This window comes from Haliotis asinina, chromosome 4, assembly GCF_037392515.1.
Source record: "Haliotis asinina isolate JCU_RB_2024 chromosome 4, JCU_Hal_asi_v2, whole genome shotgun sequence".
Lineage (NCBI taxonomy): Eukaryota > Metazoa > Mollusca > Gastropoda > Lepetellida > Haliotidae > Haliotis > Haliotis asinina.
Window position 1 is genome coordinate 35,175,189 of NC_090283.1, and position 23,059 is coordinate 35,198,247.

Below are 23,059 nucleotides of genomic sequence, written 5' to 3' on the forward strand. Positions count from 1 at the left end.
AAAACAGATACCTTGTAAAGAACTGTCAGGTAAGTAACTGAATCAGTTAGTAATTAGAACCAGGAACTATCATCGTAGATGTTCCCAGTCTTTAATCAGTGGATCTTGTCCGAATGAAATCACTCATGATGCACATTCCCATTTTCGCACAACAGCGGTGAATCAGTGACGTATGTGCGTTCCTGAAAGAACCCCATTGATATTAGTTAACAGCCACATTGCATAAATAGCCCCATAATGTAGAATACACCAGCAAGGGCGAGGCTACCAATAAAAGAAAAAGCCCGAGCCTACACGTTGCATATTTGCTAGAAAGGGTGGAAAACCCCATAGTAATATCGAAATATCCAGCTTTGCAGCCAATCGGGCTTACACGAAATTAACTGGCTTGCTACATCTGAATAGCACCGGAAGTACAATACACACACTGTAATTGATAGTGGAGTATGCCCAACATAACTGAAATCTTATAACCTTTAGGAACTTGGCACCACTGACCCCGACTGAATTGTCAAAATCACAATGCATTAAACTTGAAACAATGAACAAGACTGACAAAACAGAGAGCATTCAGCTACATCATGTTGAGGTCACATATTCCAAACACAGAAATATGGACATAGTTGCATATTTCAGTATCATGTTCCATAGGCTATGCCTCATGTTCATATTATGGAACAGTTCCAAACCCTATTCCAAGCACAAGCAACACGTGGCAATGAATGCTTTCATGCACTGGCTGTACCAAGTAATAATAACTGAACATTTAAACAATATACACTTCTAACATTCCAACTTGAAGTGCTGAGCCTGGCAGCTCAACTGGCCAAACCCAGTAATATTATCACTAGCGGTGCTCGTCAGATGAAATAAAGTGACATAATCCAGGTGTGACTGAACCTTGTTTGAACAACAGTTCCTACAAACAGTTACTGATACAACCTAGGTGTGACTGAAGATCGTTGAAACAACAGTCACAAACTGATACAATCTAGGTGCGACTGAACATTGTTGGAATCAGCTGAACAAAAAGGAACATGTTTCATATGTACGCTATGCAGTGTCTGCACTTTTCCTCCACAAAGAACCGCATCGATGGGTTAGCATGGGTTCTAGGTTGTCGCTGGTTTCATCCGTAGCACTCTCTCTACATACAGACTTCACTGTCACCGCAATGTCAGTCTCCTTGTGGTGCTTTATTTGAGTGGTCTTCTTTAAAGCAGAAATTGGAAGAGACAACAGGCTAGCCACAACAAATGTGGCACCTACAAGAGAAGAACACTGGTCGATATATCTTCGAAATGTTCAACGAAGTCGGAACGAGCTTCATAACTCAGCTTCATAGTTCAACATCATAGTTCAACATCATAACTCATCCCACCATTATACCTATTTGAGACTCAGCTGTGCACAGGTAGCCAACAATATAACTCTGGGAGACTCATGTGTGCACAAATAACTGACATCATAGCTCCTGTAGACTTACCTGACTATAAGTAGCTCAATATAGCTATCTCAGCCTCACTTGAACACAAGTAGCCAACAACGGAGTTATCTGATACTCACCTGAGCACAAATAGTCAACAAAAGAGGAATCTGAGACTCACTTGAACACAAGCAGTCAACATAAGAACAATCTGAGACTCACTTGAACACAAGTAGCAAACGACATACCTTCCCGTGACTCACTTGAACATAAGTTGTTAACAACATCGCCATCTGATGCTCATCTGAACACAAGTACTCAGCAAACACAGAGACTTACCTCAACACACGTAGTCAGCAAACACAGAGACTTACCTCAACACAAGTAGTCAGCAAACACAGGGATTTACCTCAACACAAGTAGTCAGCAAACACAGGGATTTACCTCAACACAAGTAGTCAGCAAACACAGAGACTTACCTCAACACAAGTAGTCAGCAAACACAGAGACTTACCTCAACACAAGTAGTCAGCAAACACAGGGATTTACCTCAACACAAGTAGTCAGCAAACACAGGGATTTACCTCAACACAAGTAGTCAGCAAACACAGGGATTTACCTCAACACAAGTAGTCAGCAAACACAGAGACTTACCTCAACACAAGTAGTCAGCAAACACAGGGATTTACCTCAACACAAGTAGTCAGCAAACACAGGGATTTACCTCAACACACGTAGTCAGCAAACACAGAGACTTACTTCAACACAAGTAGTCAGCAAACACAGGAACACAAGTAGTCAGCAAACACAGAGACTTACCTCAACACAAGTAGTCAGCAAACACAGAGACTTACCTCAACACAAGTAGTCAGCAAACACAGAGACTTACCTCAACACAAGTAGTCAGCAAACACAGACACTTACCTAAACACAGAAAGGTGACATCATAGCTCCCTGAGACTTCTAGCACCATACCTAGAGAAACAATGATTCAGTATGTCGGACGATATGTTGATAGAAGTTCATCCGAATGTCGCAAACATCATATCTTTAAAAACACTTAAAAGAATACAACATTGCATTATGTTCAGAAGTATACCTTTAGCGGGTATATGCAGTTGAATATCAGACACTGAAACCATGCACCATTACGGTGTACACAAGGACAGTTACCCGGCAGACACCAAGAAACAACACACCTGCAAACGGAGGTCCTAGCAGGAGCGATATTCCCACAAATAGATTCTTCGCTCCATATCCAGTTGCCAAACGCTTCACTCCTAGTAAAGTCACGGTGATGGGGTTGAACAGAGCTATTGGCCCTCCGGTATAAATTCCATACAGACAAGAAAATATGACCTGTTGCAGATAAGAACTGGAAAACAACGTGAACACCATGATGGTCACACCAGCTACACCGACTGTGCCCATGTACAGAATGAGGGAGTCAATTGCAGGGTCGTTAGCAGCAAACCCGCCCAATACACGAGCGATCATACTTGATATACCCATGGCTGAAAACAACATGGCCGACCTCTGTGGGCTCGTTCCTTTTGATTCCGCATAATTAGGAAGGTGTATCTGGAAAGCAGATTCTCCCAAACTCCATGCAGCGCTGGATATCGCATACAAAAGGAAACTAACATTGGATAATACTTGTTTGAATTCATTCATTATGCCCTTAAGACGGCCGACAAAGTAGCTTAGTGGGTGGCGATTTGTGTTTTCCCCCTGCTCTAAAACGTTGTCACTTGTTGATGATCTGCGGTTTTCGAATGGCGATGGTCTCATGAGCATTCCACACACACATGAGTTGGCACCAACTCCACCCATTATAAGAAACATTCCACTTAAACCTAACGTGTCCAGCAGAAATCGCACGAGTGGTGCTCCAATCAGCATTCCCCATCCTGCACCGGAAGTTTGAATCCCGGAGGCTAGAGGGCGATACTTGTTGAAATAATGACCGGTGATTACGATGGCTGCTGTCTCCATCAAACTCACACCGAAACCTGAAAAGAAAGTAATAGATCAAGGTGAAAAAACAGTCAATCACATGTTATCGTGACTGCTGTTACGAGAGTGTATTTTCTGTAAATTGTATTATTTATTAAGTAATAATTATTATTCCGGTGAGTTGACATCATATCTGTGACCCATAAGGCATTATTTTAGATTTGACTCATTTGCACTGTTCATGAAACGTCTCGTGAATCTGTACATTTTTGCCTTCGTTTGCTGAATACAATATTGAAAATTTCAAACTTGCCAGTGTTATATATTTTGCCGGTTCTGAGGTTCTGAGGGGATTTCTTACACCATTTGTGAAATTCATTCCATATGTCTGCAATTTTGCAACAAGTTAACTGTGGAACCAGCAAAATGGTGTTTGAAATTGAGAAGTTTGTATTGTCCCCTGGCCCTGAGACAATCAGTCAGTTGCACAAATCATGATCAGATTTGTTGCAAGTTTCTTCACATCTCAAACTTGATGCCAAACCTGCAATGAGGAAATTTCAGACTTTGAAAATTGTGTTGAGTCACTATATTGATGGGGGAGTTTTTGAACATGATGTTTTGGAAATGGTGCCAGAGGAATGTTGGGACCTTTTGGAAATGAAAAAAAAAATTGAACTGAAAAGGTTGGAAATAGAAAAAGAAATGGAAATGAACAAGTTTCAAATGGAAATAGAAAAAGAAATGGAAATGAACAAGTTTGAGATGGAGAAGGAATAGAAAGAGAGATGGAAAGAGACAGAAATAGATAGAAAAAAGAATTGAAGAAATTGGAAGTTGACAGAGAAATTGCACTAAAAGAGCTTGAAAACCCTTCTCTACCCTCTGATTTTTCTTCTTTTGACATTGCAATGAGAAAGAAGCAGACAAATATTTTCTACATTTCCTTGAGGGGCAAAATATCAAAAAAGATAATAACAAGCCATGGGGTAGAATTATTGCCCATAAGCGACACAAAACCCTTAGAAAGAAAGGGCAAAAACTCCCTCCGAACTACAGAATCTGGGGACTTACTCTCACAAACAAAACTCTCCTCAGAACCACCTGGAAAGAAAGGCTTAGACGCGACGGACACGAAAGCATTTGGGGAACTTGTAGCTTGATTTCTAAACTGGAGTTTTTGACAGGCAGAACTCAAATGTCCTGGCTTCTAATAACACGCACAAAGAGGATCAGAACCACTGGTTGTCTTAGGCTTAGACTGAAAAGTATGTGACTGCTTGCCACTAGAATTTGAACCTGTTCTAACACCACTGTAACCTGCATGTCTTAAAGTCAGAAAACTTTGTATTACCAGAGGACCAAAAAGAACTCTCGTGAGTCAAACAATAATCATCTGCCAACACTACTGCCTTATGTAAAACATCAACGTTTCGTTCATCCAAGTAAGTCTTAAGGTCAGAATGAACACTCTGTTTGAAATCTTCCATCAAAACTAACTGTCTCAAACCATCAAAATTTGTGACCCACACCACCTGTCAAATAATGTTTCCTTTTCTCTAGCAAACTCTACAAAAGTCCCATTGTCCCTTTCGTGAGCATTTCTAAACTTCTGATGATAAGTCTCAGGCACTCAGAGAGTTCAGATAGTACAGAAAAGTTTGAGGATGAATTTCCGGGTATTTGTTCTTCTTGTGCAGTCACTCGTTCAATCTTGAAAGACCTTTCTTACAAAACTTCTTTGCCGAATGAATCCATTTATGATTTGTCAGGTACTTTCATGGATCATTCTTTGTGTGAGGTAGAGACGGATGACTTATCTTCAAAGAGTAGTAGCTCTTCAGGTCTTCTTGATAAGTCTGATAGTTTGTGAGGTGGTGTTCACATTCTTTCCAGAGAACAGCATATTTGTGCACAGGGTGAAGACGTTGAGGCAGAAGTTGGCTAGTAAGCTGTTTCTTTTGAGGAGGTTAGCAAGGTTACAGTTTGTTATTACTACAAGGAATGTGTTCTGATAAGGAAATATAAGTCACCGGATATTCCTGCAGATGATGAATGGAAATTATATCATCAAAATGTGGTACCAAAAGTATTTCGAAAGCATGTACTTTCATTGGCACGTGAAAGTTCCATGGCAGGTCATCTGGGTGTAACCAAAACATGTGAGAAGATTTTGGCACATTTCTTTTGGCCCATTTTGAGACAGGATGTGGCTGAATTTTGTAAGACCAGTCATGCATGCCAAATTGTTGGAAAACCAAATCCCAAAATTCCTTCCACTCCCTAAAAACCTTTACCGGCTTTTGAGGAACCTTTCAATAGAGTTATTATTGACTGTGTTGGTCCACTACGTAAGACTAAGTCTGGTAATCAGTATTTGCTCACTATCATGTGTGCTTCTACCAGATTCCATTTCGTAGGATTGTTGCTCCTGTGATTGTCAAGGCTTTGATCAAGTTTTTCACCTTAACTGGTTTGCCAGATGTTGTTCAGTGTGATCGGAGCTCAAACTTTATGTCTAAGGTGTTTCAACAAGCTATGTACCAGTTAAGTATTAAGCAAGTTAAGTCTAGTGCTTATCACCCAGAGTCACAGTAAGCTTTAGAGAGGTTTCATCAAACTTTGAAGGATATGATCAAGACTTTTTGAGACAGAGTAAGATTGTGATGAGGGTGTGCATTTATTGTTGTTTGCTGTCAGGGAGTCAGTTCAGGAAAGTTTAGGGTTTAGCCCCTTTGAGCTTGTATTTGGTCACAGTGTGCGTGGGGCACTGAAAGATTTAAAAGAACAACAGCTCAATGACAGTCCTGAGATCAGTCTGTTAGACTATGTGTCTACATTTCGGGACAGACTTTCAAAAGCAAGTGAGTTGGTTAGACAAAACTTCAAAAGTTTCACAAGCACAAATGAAGCAAAACTATGTCAGAAAGTCAAAAGAGAGAAATGTTACATGTGGTGAGAAAGTGTTAGTTTTGCTTCCCATTCCTGGTCAGCCAAGATATCAAGGTCCCTGTGTTGTTGACAAAAAGGTTAGCAACAAAGTCTATGTCATCCTGACGCCTAGCCATTGTAAACAAAAGAGGTTGTGTTATGTAAATATGATTAAGAAATACCATGACCAAACATGTCAATTGTATTGCCACACTCTCCCCAGTTACTGAATGTACTGAAGACAATGTTGAACATGTTGACAGCATTGATGATTGTGTTAGCAGTGTGAAATGTGATGACCTTAGTGATAATGCTTCACCAAAGTTGAGAAATTCTGACGTGTTAGCTACCTTGATGAGAAACTATCACATTTGTCCATTGAACAGAAAGTTCAAACGTCAGATTTGATTCATGAGTTCTCTCACTTATTTCCTCATGTGCCTTGTCGAACTGATGTTATTAGCTATGATATAGATGTAGGTGATGCTGTGCCTGTAAAACAACAATCATATCGGATGAATCCAGTGAAATGTAAAATTGTGTGGAGTGAAATACATGCTGGACAATGACATTATTCAACCCAGTCCAGTGACAGTCCGTGGAGTTCACCATGTGTTCTTGTGCCGAATAGTGGTGGTGGTTCGCGCTGCTGTGCTGACATGAAAGCGGTCAATGCACTCTCACGAACTCATTCGTATCCTATTCCGAGAGTGGACAATTGCATTGATTGCATTGGTCAAGCTAAATATATGTAAGTAAGTTTTACTTGCTGAAGGGCAGATTCCACTAACAGACTGTGCAAGGAATATGTCGGCATTTGTTACGCCAGATGGACTGCATCAATACAAAGTGATGCTGTTTGGTCTGAAGAACACACCAGCGACGTACCAGAGACTCATCAACAATGTGACATCAGGTCTTGACAGAGTTGAAGCTTACACGGATGATGTCATCGATTATGACATGGAGTGGGAAGATCATCTAAAAAGAACTCGTGTTTTCTTCGAAAGACTGTCTGAGTCAAAATTGACTGTGAATCTGGCCAAGTGTGAATTTGGCAAGGCACAACTTGATTTTTTAGGGCATGTTGTAGAGCACGACCAGGTACAGCCAGCTAAAGTTGAAACAATTGTACATTTTCCAGTGCCTAAGTCTGTGCCAGAAATCTTGAGATTCTTGGGTATGGCAGGCTGTTACAGAAAGTTTTGTCAAAATGTCTCAGTGTCAAAACCATACTCATGAATTCTCCAGTATTGCAGGCACCAAAGTTTGAGAAAGCATTTAATTTGCAAATTGATGCCAGCGATGTAGGTGCAGGTGCTGTCCTGGTTCAAGATAATGATTCAGGAATTGAACATACTGTTTGTTATTTTCAAAGAAATTTAACAAGCACCAAAGAAATTATTCTACAATTAAGAAAGAGACATTAGGTCTTTTGTTAGCTTACAAAAGCGTACCTAGGTACCACTACTTTGTCAATTTAAGTGATTACTGATCACATTCCCTTGACTTTTCTTCATGAAATGAAGACCAAGAATCAAAGACTTATGAGGTGGAGTTTGACCTTGCAAAGGTTCAATCTTGTGATCAAACACATTAAAGGCGAAGACAATGTTCGTGCTGATGACTTTCCAAGCTGTAAATGCATTATGACTTGATGATGTTGTATGTATGTTTTTGTTCTACGAAACTTTCTTTTCCTTGAGGGGGAGAGTGTTATGAGAGTATAAATTGTATTATTAATTACGTAATAATTATTCTGCTAATCTCGTGACAGTCACACTTACATGAGATTGCAACTGCGCATGCTCGAATCATTGCAAAGCTATGCTCTTGTACAGGTCGGACATGTAAATCTCAGCTGTGGAAAATAAGTTTTCCCGCGAGATTACGTTAACTGTGTAGCAGCTTATGGTTGTATAATTACAACCCAGCTTCCCAGAAACATCTCTATATTTAGTGTTAAAACAGCCATTATTACCTGTAACGGCAGAACTTGAGTTTTGTGCAATATTAAACCACCTGTTGCCGAGTGCGGAGACACGATAATGGCGGAGGCTTGTTTAATAAGTCTGTCGGCAGACAGTGATCACTCGAGTCAACACAGCAAATCAAAGTCCAAAAACAAAACTGACTGTAGTGGTAAAAAAAATCCAGTCACGGAAAGGTACCGCTAGGCACTGCTATTCCAGGCCCCAGTGGCCAAGCAGTCGAAAGTGAAACCTCTCGCAATCTGATGTCAGAACTTGTGGTTGAAGTGGAAAACATGCGCCAAACTATGGATACTAGATTAGGTGATTTTCAGGAACAAATAGATTCGTTTTATTATGACGGTGCAGAAGAACAAATATATGGTCAATTTGATGAGGATGAAGAAAATGATTATACTGAACCGAGAACAAACTCCATGAAAGTTCACTGAGTGTACGAACTGAAACCGGGTCTGTTGGAATTGCAAACTAGTTGCTTAACACACACCCTGCGCATGAGCAGGAAGTGGCAATGCCTTCCGGTGAGGCAAATGTTGACGAGATACAATTTTTGAGTGCTGCTCGTTCTAACCTGTTGTTTGAGTAGTCGGACGATGATCCCATCAACGCAAAATTGGCTGATCTGGTAGCTGAACTCTTTGAGACCGAGTGACTGAAATAAAATCGATCAAAAGGCCTGGAAATTGTGATGGGTTGAAAACTCCTCAGGTAAACAAACTTCTGTGGGATTCTATCAATCCCGGAGCTAGATCTAAGGACTGTTGACTGCAAAAAGTTTAATATGGGGTGGTAAAAGCTGCCACAAGTGTTGTTGCTACACTAGAAGTGCTGATGAAGAACAAGAAGGGTATCCCTTCTCCTGTCTACTCTGATATGGTGAACAAGTTATCAGATGCATTGACTATGACCTCCTATTCCAACAGGGATATCGTCCAAAGACGAAAAGAACTCATACAACCGCATCTGAATTCCCAGTATCGACCTTTATGCTCTACAAGTACACCCACTTCATGTGACTATCTGTTTGGTGATGATATTGCTAAAAGTCTGAAAGACATGAATTTGGCCAGTCATCTTGGGAAATCAATCAGCAGAGGTCGTGGGTATCGCCAGATTGCCCGCTATGTGCCTTATAACAAACAGTTTGGCCGCAGAGTCAGGGGCCGTGGTCGTGGTTTTCCACCTGGACATTTTTAGCAGGGGACCCCCCAATACAACAGAGGTTGCGAGAAGAAAAGAGGAGGGGGGCTGAACCAGCAGTATTGACCCCAATGAGTGAGAGTGGGGCTTCAGCTCAGGTAGGTCAGTGCCATTCCTCAAATTCAGAAGCTAATTTTAAAGCAGGTTCAATAGCTTTGTGTTTATCGGAGTGGGAGAAACTGACCCATGACAGGTATATTCTAGACATTGTTTCAGGACTGAAAATAGATATGATGAAAACCCAAAGCAGTTTAAAGAACCAGAACAAATCGATTTCAGTAATCAAGAAAAGGAAATTGTTCGCAGAGAGATTAAAGTCTTAAAACCACTTGGTGGCATTGAGCTGGCAGAAGAAACTGGTGACCAATTCATTTCAAATATTTTCATTAGAAAGACGAAAAATAACAAATATTGTTTGATTTTGAATTTAAAGCAATTGAACCAATTTATAGAGTACCATCACTTCAAAGTGGAAAGCCTACAAACAGTATTGCATTTGGTGAAAAAGAATGTGTACATGGCATCAGTTGATCTGACACATGCTTATTATTCAGTGAGTGTACATGAAGATCATAGGAAATATTTAAGGTTCAGATGGAATGGGTACTTGTACCAGCTCACATGTATGCCAGATGGGTTAGCTTGTGCTCCTCGAATATTCACAAAGTTGCTGAGGCCAGTATTTTCACACTTCAGACTGCAAGGTAATCAATGTATGGGGTATATTGATGACACTTATACTTAGGCAGAGACAAAAAGCTGAATGTAAGGCATCGGTAGAGGACATGGCAGGGTTGCTAAAAGATTTAGGTTTTACAATAAATCACGAAAAATCCAATTTTGAACCCTCAAGGCGAATGAAATTCTTAGGCTTTATTCTGGATTCAGAGAAAAATGAAAATAGAATCACTAGATGATAAGGCAATACACATTGCCGAGACATGTTCATCGATTCTCAAGAATACTCATCACGCAATAAGAGATGTAACTACACTACTATGATTGATTGTCTCGTGTTTTTCTGCCGTAACATTTGGTCCGCCATACTATAGATGTCTTGAAATGGAGAAGACAACAGCTCTCAAACACAGCAAAGGTGATTTTGATGCTAATATGTGTCTATCCGTTGAATCTAAACAAGAGGTAATTTGGTGAAAGGATAATGTTTTTGGGTCGATAAATAAAATTGGTCCCTTCCCAAACCCTGATTTTACACTGATTACTTCTGCTAGCCAACAAGGCTGGGGGGTAAATTTAGGATGCAGTGTTGGAGGAAGATGGTCCGAGGAAGAGAGAGGTTATCACATTAATGTGTTGGAACTTAAGGCGACCTTGCTGTCACTCCAAGCCCTGTCACTAAAAAACAATTTGAATGGAAAACATGTCCATGTGCTTTCAGATAATTCTACTCCTGTTTCTTATCTTCAAGCTATGGGAGGTACAAAATCTGTTGATTGCAACAACATTGCGAAAGATATCTGGTTTTGGTGTATGGAGAGAATTATTTGGCTCACTATCTGTCACATAGCTGGCTCCAAAAACATAAAGGCAGACAAAGCATCCAGAAAATTTAATGATAGAACAGAATGGTCTCTGAATACGTCAGTACTCAAGAAAATTAATCAGCATTTGAATGTAAACCCTACAACAGATATGTTTGCATCATGGCTAAATAGGAAATTGTCAAGATTTGTTACCTGGAGACCTCAACCAGAAGCAGTTGCAGTTGATGCGTTTCATGTGTCATGGACAGAGGAATATTGTTATATGTTTCCCCCATTCTGTTTATTATCAAAATGTTTGCAGAAGATTGAAGCTGATAGAGGGAGAGCAGTGATAATTGTCCCATGGTGGCCTACACAAACTGTTTTTGCTCACTTATTGCAATTACTGTGTTGTAGACCCTTGATGTTGCCTGTTCGGAGGACCTTGTAACCAGTGAAGAAGGTCTGCCACACCCCATAGCCAGGAGGCTGAGACTGACAGCCTGCCTACTGTCCGGTATTGCTTCACACACAGAGGAATTTCTGATGAAGCAGCCAAGTTCCTTGTCAAATCTTGGAGAAAAGGATCACGCGAGCAGTATGCCAGTTACCTCACAAGATGGAGAAAGGTTTGTTCTCAAAGGAAAGTTGATTTCAGTTTGCCATCTTTAGCAGATGTGTTAGATTTCCTACTTTCGCTTGTACAGGCTGGACTGAGTTATAGTTCTGTGCATACTGCAAGATGTGTCTTATCCACTATTGTACTGCTTAATGGTCCACCATGTGGTAGTCACCCAATGGTATCTAGGTTTCTTAAAGCTGTTTTTCAAGAGAACCCACCAGTACCTAAATATTTGGAGGTGTGGAGCGTAAAAGATGTTCTTACTTTCCTGCAAAGTGTGCAAACTATGTCTGTCTCTTTGGAAGAGCTGACTATCAAATTAGTATTGTTGATGTCTTTGACAACTGCCCAGAGAGGTCAAACGTTACATTTATTGAGTATATACAACATGACAGAGGAGGAGTTTGGCATTACTTTTCACTTTGCTGATTTAGGCAAGCAATCTAAGCCTGGAAGACTGGAAAAACCTCTGGTTCTTAAGACGTATTCGGTGGACAAACGTGTGTGTGTAGTCACTGTTTGGAGAGAATACATAAGAAGAACAGCAGATTTAAGAGTTTCTGAGACAAAACTGGTAATTACATATATCAAACCATATAAGGCTGTATCACGGGACACTGCATTACGCTGGATTAGGACGGGCCTGACTCAAGCAGGTACTGACACTAACGTATTTGCTGCTCACAGTACTTGGGCTGCAGCTACATCAGCAGCACCTCAGGCCCCTGTGCCGATCAGAACAATACTTGAAAATGCAGACTGGTCATCTGAGCATACATTTGCCAGTTTCTATGATAAGACATTTGTTTCAAGAGATAACAGTTTTGTTGAAGCAATTCTACAATGAATTATACTGAAGGGACTGACTGGTCTGTGTATCGGATCAGTGATGCATGAAAGGGAAAAAGTCTGCAAGTGAAATGTCTCTTAAATGAAATGCTTAAACTTGTTTCGAGAAGTGTTTTATTGCAAGTGTTATTTGCAAATGTACATTTAAAGAAATGTGCATGTATTTTATTTGATACCTTCATAACTGTGGTACTAGTGAACCATTTTATAAGTTATCAGGCAATATGGAAACATACTATTACTGTCATGTTTGTTTCATGAAAATAAAAGTCCTCATATGTTGTACCATGTTGTTGGTGATTTTTTATTTCTGAGTTGAACTGGAAATCTGTTTATGAGTGAGCATCCATCTTCGAAGTCTCATGTAAACATGACTGTCACGTGACTAGCTGATAGAATCTAAAAGTTAAACGAGACTTACCTGTAAGTTGAAGTTTGACTGTGGTTCTATCAGCTAATGTACGTGAAGGAGGAGTTAAATGCCCACCGCTGTATTATCCCTCCCTAAACGTTTTGGTTTTAAGTAAAATACTCCCTAATGAACTCTTCAAACGTCTGATTCGAGCATGCGCAGTTGCAATCTCATGTAGCCCCTCCTTCACGTAGATTAGCTGATAGAACCTCAGTCAAACTTCAACTTACAGGTAAGTCTCCTTTAAGTTTTAGATTATTTGGGTCACAATGTTTATTGTTCTGGATAAAAATTATTATGCGTCACATTCCGTATAATAGAAGTTCAGTGGTATAAGTATTTTATCGACAGGCCTTTAAGGTAGTTTTATAGAGTTACCTCCCTTTGATTATTTTATGAGGTAAACACGAGACCGGTGTTGAGCATTCTACGGTGATGGCGATGGTTGAACGAAATTTCAGAAATTGTTGACTTTATATATAAAGGCTAGTTGCCGTGTTGTCGACACGGAAATATACACAGACTACTGGAGTACATATCTGCCAGCATCTCCGTGAGCGCTTGATCTACATATCCACTGTCTGACCGCTGTTCAGGTCTCGCTGTGTTACACTCTGCATAACTGTTTCTCACTCTCACATCAATACTTCGGTGAGATGACATTATATTTGTGAGCCATTAGGCGTTATTTTAGATTTGACTCATTTGCATTGTTCATGAAACCTCTCTTGTGAATCTGTATATTTTTGCCTTTGTTTCCTGAATACAATATTGAAAATTTCAAACTTGTCAGTTATATATTTTGGCGGTTCTGAGGGGATGTCTTACACCTGTTGTCACGGCAATTTTAACCGTAACACTGCTCTGAACAAAAAACTAACTATACAAAATAAGTTAGGGATATTGGTATTTGTATGATTGATATGTATCAGTGAGTAAGTAGATAGATCACTATTCATTATTCCAAAATTTACATATATCCCTAGCTGTTTATGTCCAGTATATATTATTTTACTGACAGGTGAACTATTTACGTTTAGTACCAGTAACTCACCAACAACGACGCCATAAGATGCAATGAGAATGTTGATAGAGTCGGCAAAAGAAGCGATTACCATGCCGACCAGTATCAATAATCCACCGATGATGGACGACAGGCGACAACCCATCAAATTTACAAGCGAGCTTGTGATTGGCCCTGAAAAGATAAGAGCATATTTACAAGTGGGAGAAGCTGGTGGCTGTTACAAGCTTCTACACCACGTAAGTGACTGTGCGTGAAGTTAGTGAAGTAATCCATTACGCGCAGCGTGAAGTCTTTAAGGCAATCAAGGTGGAATTCTTCTACAACCGCGAATATATGTACCCGTCAACATGACTGTTCCCAACAACGTCGATCCCACCCACGATGACATTACCACGCCCTCCTTCATATCTTCCAAAACAGCCGTAGTGATGACACCAGTTGAGTAGTATAACAAGCCTGCGATGACCACCTGTAGCCAGCTGACGGTCAGAATCACCCAGGCATAACCACGATCAATAATCCTGCTAGCTGGCATCTAAAACCAGGAATAAAAGAAAACTGGTATGACAGAAAAGTGAGAAAAGTGTACAGAAACTTATCCTACACAGTTGCAGATACCCAAGATTTACAAATAATTTATGGAGCACATATCTATGTTTCGTCAACATGACTTTTTTCATTGTTGTTTGCAGGGTCGTAGATAGTCCAGGGGAGCAGCTGCACCCTAGAACATTGTGCAGATTATATTTCGAACATCAAAAATAATTGTAATGCCATTCCTTTGAGAGTCACCCACCATCACCGCACCCCAGAAATCGACGCCTCAAATAATGACGCAAAGTTTAAGGGAAGCTCATCAGACAAATGATCTGTACCAGAATGGTACATCTAATTATATATGATTACAACAACAGTTAATAAGTAAAATAAGGAATCCAGAGCAATGAATATCCGGAACCTTATAAACTGAAGGCATATCGTGGAATACCTAATGATAACTAACGAATTAGAAAAAGAGGTTTGCATACAACTCCAAAAGACAGAATATAGAATAGCATACAAGACAATGAACACACAAGACACAAACAAACATTGAGTGAGTGAGTTAAAGCTTAACGTCACATCGGCAATATTGCAGCCATATAGTGACGAGAAATGTTGTAGATACACCATAAATATAAGTACTTAAAGAACCAGTCATCGAGCGACTGTAAAATTAATGGTCAGCATGTACTTTTGAAAACAGATAATTTTAGACAATACCATGTGCTAATGATCACCAACAGGTGAAGGTAGATCACCATACTAGGGGCCATAGGGACTTACAGTACCTCTGCTACCTCCATGGCCCCTAGCTGGTTTTACACCAGACCTTTCGCTGCTTGTGATTGTATGCAAGATTAGCCACGAATTAAAATGTCAAAATACTGCAGCTAAAAAAGTGGAAGATTAAATTTGACTTCGAATGTTTTGGGACTTACGTACCCACTCAGGTGGACAATAAATTTACGGTACTTCAACGTCTCTTGAGCAGTTGTGGATACCGCCAATAATAATCTGAGTTATTAATTCAAATTTACAATCATAAAATATTCTTTGTCACTCAACAAATCTAATTCTATTCAAAAAGCAAGAATTAAATGGGAACATTTATTCAACAAACTTGCATTATAACAAAGGAACATTGATTTGTGAAAAAAATGCATGAATAGTATTATATAAACTAAAAGTCTGGGATTGAATTGTCAGCAATGGACGAACTGCCGATATTGGCATCGAGGGCACGAGTTACTGGACCTCAACGACATCTGAACTATCAACTGAATTTAAAAACAACAACTATTGTATACTCTTCAAAAATAGAAACTTGAAATAGGAACACTTTGAATTTTAGTAAAATATTTGACACAAACCAATCCATGCTGAATCCCAAAAAATAACGTTGAACAAAAACGTAACGTTACATTCACGTCTTTTGTAAATCGCTAAAACGCACCCTACATGAAATGTACGTGCATCATGAAAGTGTGTATCTCCCTGAGCTGAGGTCTTTGTCTGTAGACTTTAAAAAGCTACATCAATGGTCCACATACATTGCTCATATCTTCTGTAGACGACAAGAGAATTAAAAGTCTCACAGAAGCTCAACGACACAACGCCAATGGCCGTCTACAAGGATGGGCATCGCAGCATGAGGTAGCAAGGCACTTCAGCGTGTCCAGACAGACCATCTCTAATCTGTGGACCCGACACAACAATACTGGGAGTGTTAATCACAGACTCAGGTCAGGTGGACCTAGAGTTACCACCTCCGCCCAGGATCGCTACATCCACCTCGGCCGTATCATCCACAACAATCCAAATCCCGAGACTGCGCCGGTGTTACCTTAGCCTTTTCGATCACCCAACGTGTCCCCCATTAACATCTATAGGATATTCTTGATCGACAGGTACACTAGCATAATCCGCCGCCTCAGACACTACAAGATCTGCACACAGCATATCAGTCACAACATTCCCCAAGGCAGTAAGTAAACTCCAAAACAGCAGGTCATGTTTCTTTTTCTTTTTCTGAAGAGTATAATATATTATTCCCCGCAACGCGTTATGAGGGGGCAATTATAATGTGCTCCGTCAGTTCGTGCGTTTGTGCGTGCGTTCGTGCGTGCGTTCGTGCATATTTGACTTTTCCGGACGAGAACTTCAAAACCGTTCACTATTTCTTCAATAAAATTAGCACATAGATAGGTCTGTTGACGTATTGGTGCCTTTTGATAGTTTTAGAATTCTGAATGAACTATTTTTGCGTTTCCATGGCAGCGAGCTTGACTTTAACTGAATTTGGTGAGTTTGCTGTTTTCCGCAGCAGAACATTAAAACAGGTCATTATATCTTCACCAAACTTGGCAAATGGTCAGGTCTGGTGGTATACTGGTGCCTTTCGATAGTTTTGGATTTCTGAATAAGATATATTTTTGCGTTTCCATCGGAAAGATTTCGAGCTTGACTGAATGTGGTAGCAGTGTTCTTTTCCGGAGCAGAACTGTCAAACCTTTCAATGCCTTTTCATCAACTAGTCACGTAGGTTGGTCTGGTGGTCTACTGGTGCCTTTTAGTAGTCTTAAAATTCTGAATAACATATATTTTTGTGTTTCCATAGCAGCAAGTTCAAGTTTGAACGGAGCAGAACTTTAAAACTGTTCACTATTTCTAAACCAAACGTAGCACATAAGTAGGTCTGGTGGTGTACCGGTGCCTTTTGCTAGTTTGGGAATAATTCCTAATAAACTATTTTTTGCGTTTCCATGGCAACGAGCTTAATTCACTTTAATTGAATTTGGTGGGTGTACTCTTTTCCGGAGCAGAACTTAAATACTTTCTGAAAATTTGGTGCCTGCAATACAGGTGAATTCATGGCTTTGACACATGCGAGTTCTGTTTGACAACTGTTTTTCCCCTGGAATTTTACCTTTTCCCCAAAAAGGTTGGTCAGTGGCAAGTGGCAAATTTTTAGCCGTAACAAACTAGGGGCTCGTCCTGGATTGAATTTGAGACCTACTGTGAAATTTATTAATTTTCAATTTTTATTTATTTATTTATTTATTTATTTATTTATTTATTTATTTATTTATTTATTTATTTATTTATTTTCAATTTTGCAACAAGTTAATTCTTGTGGAACCAACAAAATGGTGTTTGAACTTGAAAAGTTTGTATTGTCCCCTGACCTCGAGACAGTGAGTTACTTGCGCTAATCAGATTTGTTCCAGATTTGTTCACATTTCAAACTTGAGGCCAGACCTGCTATGAGGAAATCTTACATTTTGAAAGTTTTGAGTCACGTTATTGATGAGGGACTTTTTGGACATGATGTTTTGGAAATGGTTAAGAAAGAATGTTCAGACCAGTTGGAAATGAAAAACAAATAGTACTGAAAAAGATGGACATGGAAAAAGAAATGAGAAAGTTTGAGACGGAGATGGAAAGAGACAGAGAAAGAAAGGAAACAGAATTGGAAGTTAAGCTGAAAAAGCTTGAAAACCCTTTTTCCACCCTCAGATTCTTCCTCTTTTAACATTGCAATGAATGCTAGACTTGTATGCCCTTTTCATGAAAAAGCTTAGCTTAGACTATGATCATGTCAAGAGTACACTTTTGAAGGCTTTTGAGTTAGTTCCTGAGGTCTATTGTCAGATGTCCAGAAATTCTCACTAAAGGGACACGGATTAACTGGAGTACATCATTCGTCTAAGATCAACATGTCTGCCTCTCTTCAACGTTCGACCTACATAACCGCTGCCTGACTGCAGCGCCGTGTTAGGTTCAGTATTACTGTTTCTCACTATCAAACCAGGAATTTGGTTAGTTGATAAATTTGTGACCCATTACTTTGACATTGTGAATCTTGGTCTTGTCTGCTCAATACAGACTACTCAAAAGGTGTTATATTTTGCTGGTTCTGAGTGGATTTCTTATACCTTTTGTCACGGCAAAGTATTAACCCTATCACAAGAATACACCAGGCAATCCGTATAGTGTTTCTCGTCGTATGATCAAATCACAATACAGCACTGGGCAACCCTCATACTGTGTATATACACAATATATATGAAGAAATTTCGGAAATAATTCTCGTATATTATCCAACACTTTTATCTTTTATGCATATATACTTTGTGCACTGATTTAGCATGCATCCTATGATGGGACAATAATTAACGTTGAAGAGGTGTATAAAGAATAAAATCGAGGACCAAATTACCCACAAAATAATGGTAGGAAATCAGTTTCAAATACTTTGTAAATGTCCATATCTTTAAGTGTTATAACGTAATTTCTTAGAATTTATCATTTGTAATCTTTTTCAGTAAATTCAATTTATTGGACTTTTTGGAAAGTTTAACTTCAATCATTTTCTTTGTATCAGTTAATCTATTAGTATTTACAAAGAATTTGCTGTATTTTGAAGGTGGAAATGAACCATAGAATCTCAATGTGTTGGATCGCAGAGGAATAAATGAACTCAACCTAGAAGGATTCTTTTTTTATTTTTACACAGATGGGTCTTTCTTATTGATATTGATGATCCAATTTATTAACTGTTAAAAAGGCCTGTGGTAGTATTGCATATGGATTTCACCTGCAGGTTTTCAAGTTGCTCTTCACACTGACACTCTGACCAGAATCATCAACTGAAGCAACCACAGCTAATGCGTCTACCTCGGTGGAAGATCTCCCCCTTACTCGTATAGTTAGTTATCTTATGTTGATTGTATGCTCTTATATCGTGCACCTGTAACCTCACTGCACTGAGAAATATCACAATAAGTATAAACGTACTTAATTTTATGAGGAAATTTAACAAATGTGTGACGAAAATAGGAAATGTGGTTACTTGTGTTCATTTAGTCACATATAATAATTATATTTTCCACGACAGTGAGAAGGGTGCTAGTCCTCTGTGGTGTTTAACTATTGTTCTGGCTGCTGGTACGAGAGAGAGAGAGAGAGAGACGCTGGTATGCCGCTAGGGGAAATGAAAACATGGAAGAATGAACTGCAGAAATACTGTACGACTTACTGTACTCAAGGCAATCCCTACGTGTCAGCGGGTGAACTGTCGCAGCGGTCTTGTCAATCCCGCCGTGCGAATAGAGTGTGTCAGTCGCGCCTCTCTTCTCAGCCACACATAAATGATCCGATTCACTGTTCACAGAACAGTTTATGTTTTTCCAAACCTCTATCTTAAGGAATACGTTATGTTCATCAGCACTCGCAGTTTCACAGTATGAATACATTTTAAAACTAGCGTTACAACAACATGTAACTATGTGTCAGAGTCTACTTACCACTAGGATTAATCCCAAAGTACAGTGGTCATATTCCAGTAATACATGTCGTATTGCATCAGACTTATATGCAACAATTAAGCAAAATATTCATACATTTCTTAAGATAAAGTTAGTTACATGCTGCCCATGCAGTTGACTATCACAAGGCAGTAACACGATTATACAACCCGTTAATCTACGTGATTTGTTGTCAATCTGTTTGTCGTTCACCTGTCAGTCAGTATGATTTCGTCACACTGCTGAGTGGATCGGTGTAGTACTAACTATTACGTGTCAACACAAATCACATATGCTGACACAAACTGACTGCGGAGTGATATTTCTTAAATGCGTGATAATTGTTACAAACATATGATTGCCAGATATTTCGGCAGTGAAAACCATATCTACAATAAATTTCTTGAGAAAAATGTACTACAACCAGAAAGTGTGAGAACACCCGAAAAGTTGATATTCATATAAACTTAAACGAATGTTTTGTATGCTAAATGGGCACTAAACGACAAGTCGGAACATGAAGTGAAGCACACAGTAATGGCATTCAAAACAGCGATAAAGAGGGTGCTGGAACACACCGGCGCCATGTTTGATTTAAACTCCCAAACATAACAGCCTAGCGTATGTGGAAGACATATCTTGTTAATGCAGTGTCGTATTTTTCATGCGGTACTTTTCGTGTACACTCAATGGCAACCTTACTGGTGAAAATGTTCACTGCATTGTACTTACGGCCAGTGCAACTGAATGTCCAACATTGAAAACAGCTTTAGTTCGCTAATAAGACAGTTCATATTCACAAAATGTCAATTGAAAATGTTACCCTAGGAGTCGTACTTTATGTCCTCTGCATGCCTTGGTGTCACAATGTGCAATCACATGACGTAAGGAGTAAGCCGTATGTTAAATTTGTTTCTTTAAAAAAACTATGAAAACATTTTATAGCAAACAGAAGCAACTCACAACTGTGGTGATATTTTCAACAGGAACCTTTTCAACAAAGCATTCTAAGATGCTTTAAAAAATAAGATCAGAGGCACCGACTGTTCTCTATTTTGTAAATATAGTATGTTTAATTAAAATATTATAGAGAACATATCTAACCCAAACGTATACCGTCTTCAAGCTGCTTGTTGTTTCCCTGGCGTGTGTCTTGACGTAGGAGTCAGTTACGTCACTAGCACAGCACGTGACTTAACCCTGAACGAGGGATGGTAATTTAGGTCACCGACAATGTCCTTTTCTGTTTGTTTTCTGCATGATTAATAGTCTGTAAGAAAACTTCTGGCATCTGTACCCTCATGGAACCACGTACAGTTTGGGGCTGAACTATCACAACATTAAAACACTCTGACGCAAGCGGACGCGCTTTAACTGCAACAGTTGAGGTTCGTGAGACCCTGCTATGATAATTACTGCTTACATTAGAACCACTGCAGACTTGACGTCACCTGCATATGTTATACCATTCAACAGGATGATAATGGATAGTAGACACCCAGGGCAATGGATCCATGTTATAGTCGCCCCATTTACAAGCAGAAATGGGATAAATACAGTCAAAACTAAAACAATGCATTTTGTCTTGCACAAAAGTTGTATGCATACACAAAATAGTACATAGGGCAATTACTGTAATATCCTCGGTCCCTTAACGCTTCTCAAAGGTACTTTTTATGCACACACATTGCCACGCCTTCTGGCGAAAGTGTTCCGAATTACTTATTCCGAATTCCGAATCAGTAATGCTTATGGAAATCGTCTGAGTTCACTGAAATGTCTAGTCTGATATCGTAACGACCTAACTAGTTTTCTGCATGCCTGCTGTCGGCAAACGCATATCATGTGACAAAGGGTGAAGCCCCCTGTCAAGATTAAAAAAACTATGGAAACATTTGCGGGCCATCTCGTGCTTTTCCCGTTTGAATAGGGTTTTGTAGAGGCCTGTACGACAGTCATAAAACGAAATCGCCAACAGCCATGACTAATGCTTGCTTGAGTTTACAAACACAATGATATTTCAGTTCTACGAAGGGCATGGAACTGGGTAAAGGGGAAGAATGATGTTTGATATTGTCAAGTCACATTGGAAATGTACGTGTATATATTTATAAAAACATGTTGCCCGTTATGAAGGATATAGATAATCTCTGCTTGAGGTTGTATGGCGTAATTCCACCTTCTACGATTGCTAAAACCCATATGTTAACATTCTTCTAAATTGTCAGCAATCAACGTAATTATGATATTTTGTATGTTTTGAAAACCAAATATTTACTATTACAATTTCATCTGTTTTATTTACAGTGTCTAGGATTAAGCTATCTATGGCTCACATACTCCCTTATAACATCGTTCTTCGTATTGTAACAAATATACTTAATCAGAATTTGAACGCAATAATCGTGAATCGGCAAAGTAAAGGCTCAATCTATCCTTTTAGTACATACAAAATTAAGTTGAAGTACCGTTCCATATAGTAATTCCATCTTCAGGAAACAAAATATGCAAGAAACATGTTGTGTGTTTAAGATGCAAATGTCCCCTAGAATCAAATGCAGATATTTATTTATGTGTATAAAAATGGAATTTGAAAATACAATTGCTTTTTACAGTGACTTTCCCTCGGTGTTCACTGAAAGATCTTGTTTTGAAGACACAACCCATTCCCTACATGACGTATTCATAAGGACATAACTTAGCCTGATGTTTTCACTTATCCACGCCTGATGCCAAGGGTTCACACTAATACTGAATGATGACATAAGTCTCAGCACCCAATATACTGTAAACAGTGCCAGTTTGAATACCTGGACACATAGTTTTTGACATAATAAGATAGGAGTGTTCTTTAAAAACAGCCCCGTCTTAACATACGTCAAGCAACCCAAATCGTTGAATGCTGATTTCGACGGGAAGTCATAAACCATACTGAAAATATTTTTACATGATATTATCTGAGAGCACACCATTATCCAAGATGTACAAAATGACAGAATGTTTTTGGCTTTCTGCAATTTTAAAGAATTAAATACCCCAGTGTGTTGTGATGACTAATATCCCCTTAACTACATTTTCACATGAGTGAATATTTTTGGCTATGGCTTTGTTAATGATTTCTTGAAAATAAAATGAAAAAAAACCCATTGGACATCGAGAATGCAGTTAGGTCACAACGAAGGGAGGTAGCTGGCCATATACCTGGATTCATCCACAAGTCGTTCTACTGTGCATGGTATGAATACTGAACTGCTTCAGACTTAATAACGGTTAAGAACACCATTCAGTTTTAGGTTCAGTGTTGATGGGTTT

The 23,059-nt window shown here is 39.3% G+C and overlaps 1 protein-coding gene across 1 annotated transcript; it reads right to left on the reverse strand.

The window, feature by feature from the left end:
• Window positions 1-1,049: 1,049 nt before the first annotated feature.
• On the reverse strand, window positions 1,050-20,506 carry LOC137282459 (monocarboxylate transporter 2-like). The gene is made up of 6 exons (XM_067814214.1): window positions 20,480-20,506; window positions 14,238-14,433; window positions 13,926-14,069; window positions 2,626-3,438; window positions 2,351-2,401; window positions 1,050-1,265 (listed from the first exon to the last, which is right to left on the reverse strand). The coding sequence occupies exons 2-6, from the start codon at window positions 14,431-14,433 to the stop codon at window positions 1,054-1,056; spliced, it is 1,416 nt and encodes a 471-aa protein (XP_067670315.1). The 5' UTR covers window positions 20,480-20,506; the 3' UTR covers window positions 1,050-1,053.
• Window positions 20,507-23,059: the final 2,553 nt, after the last annotated feature.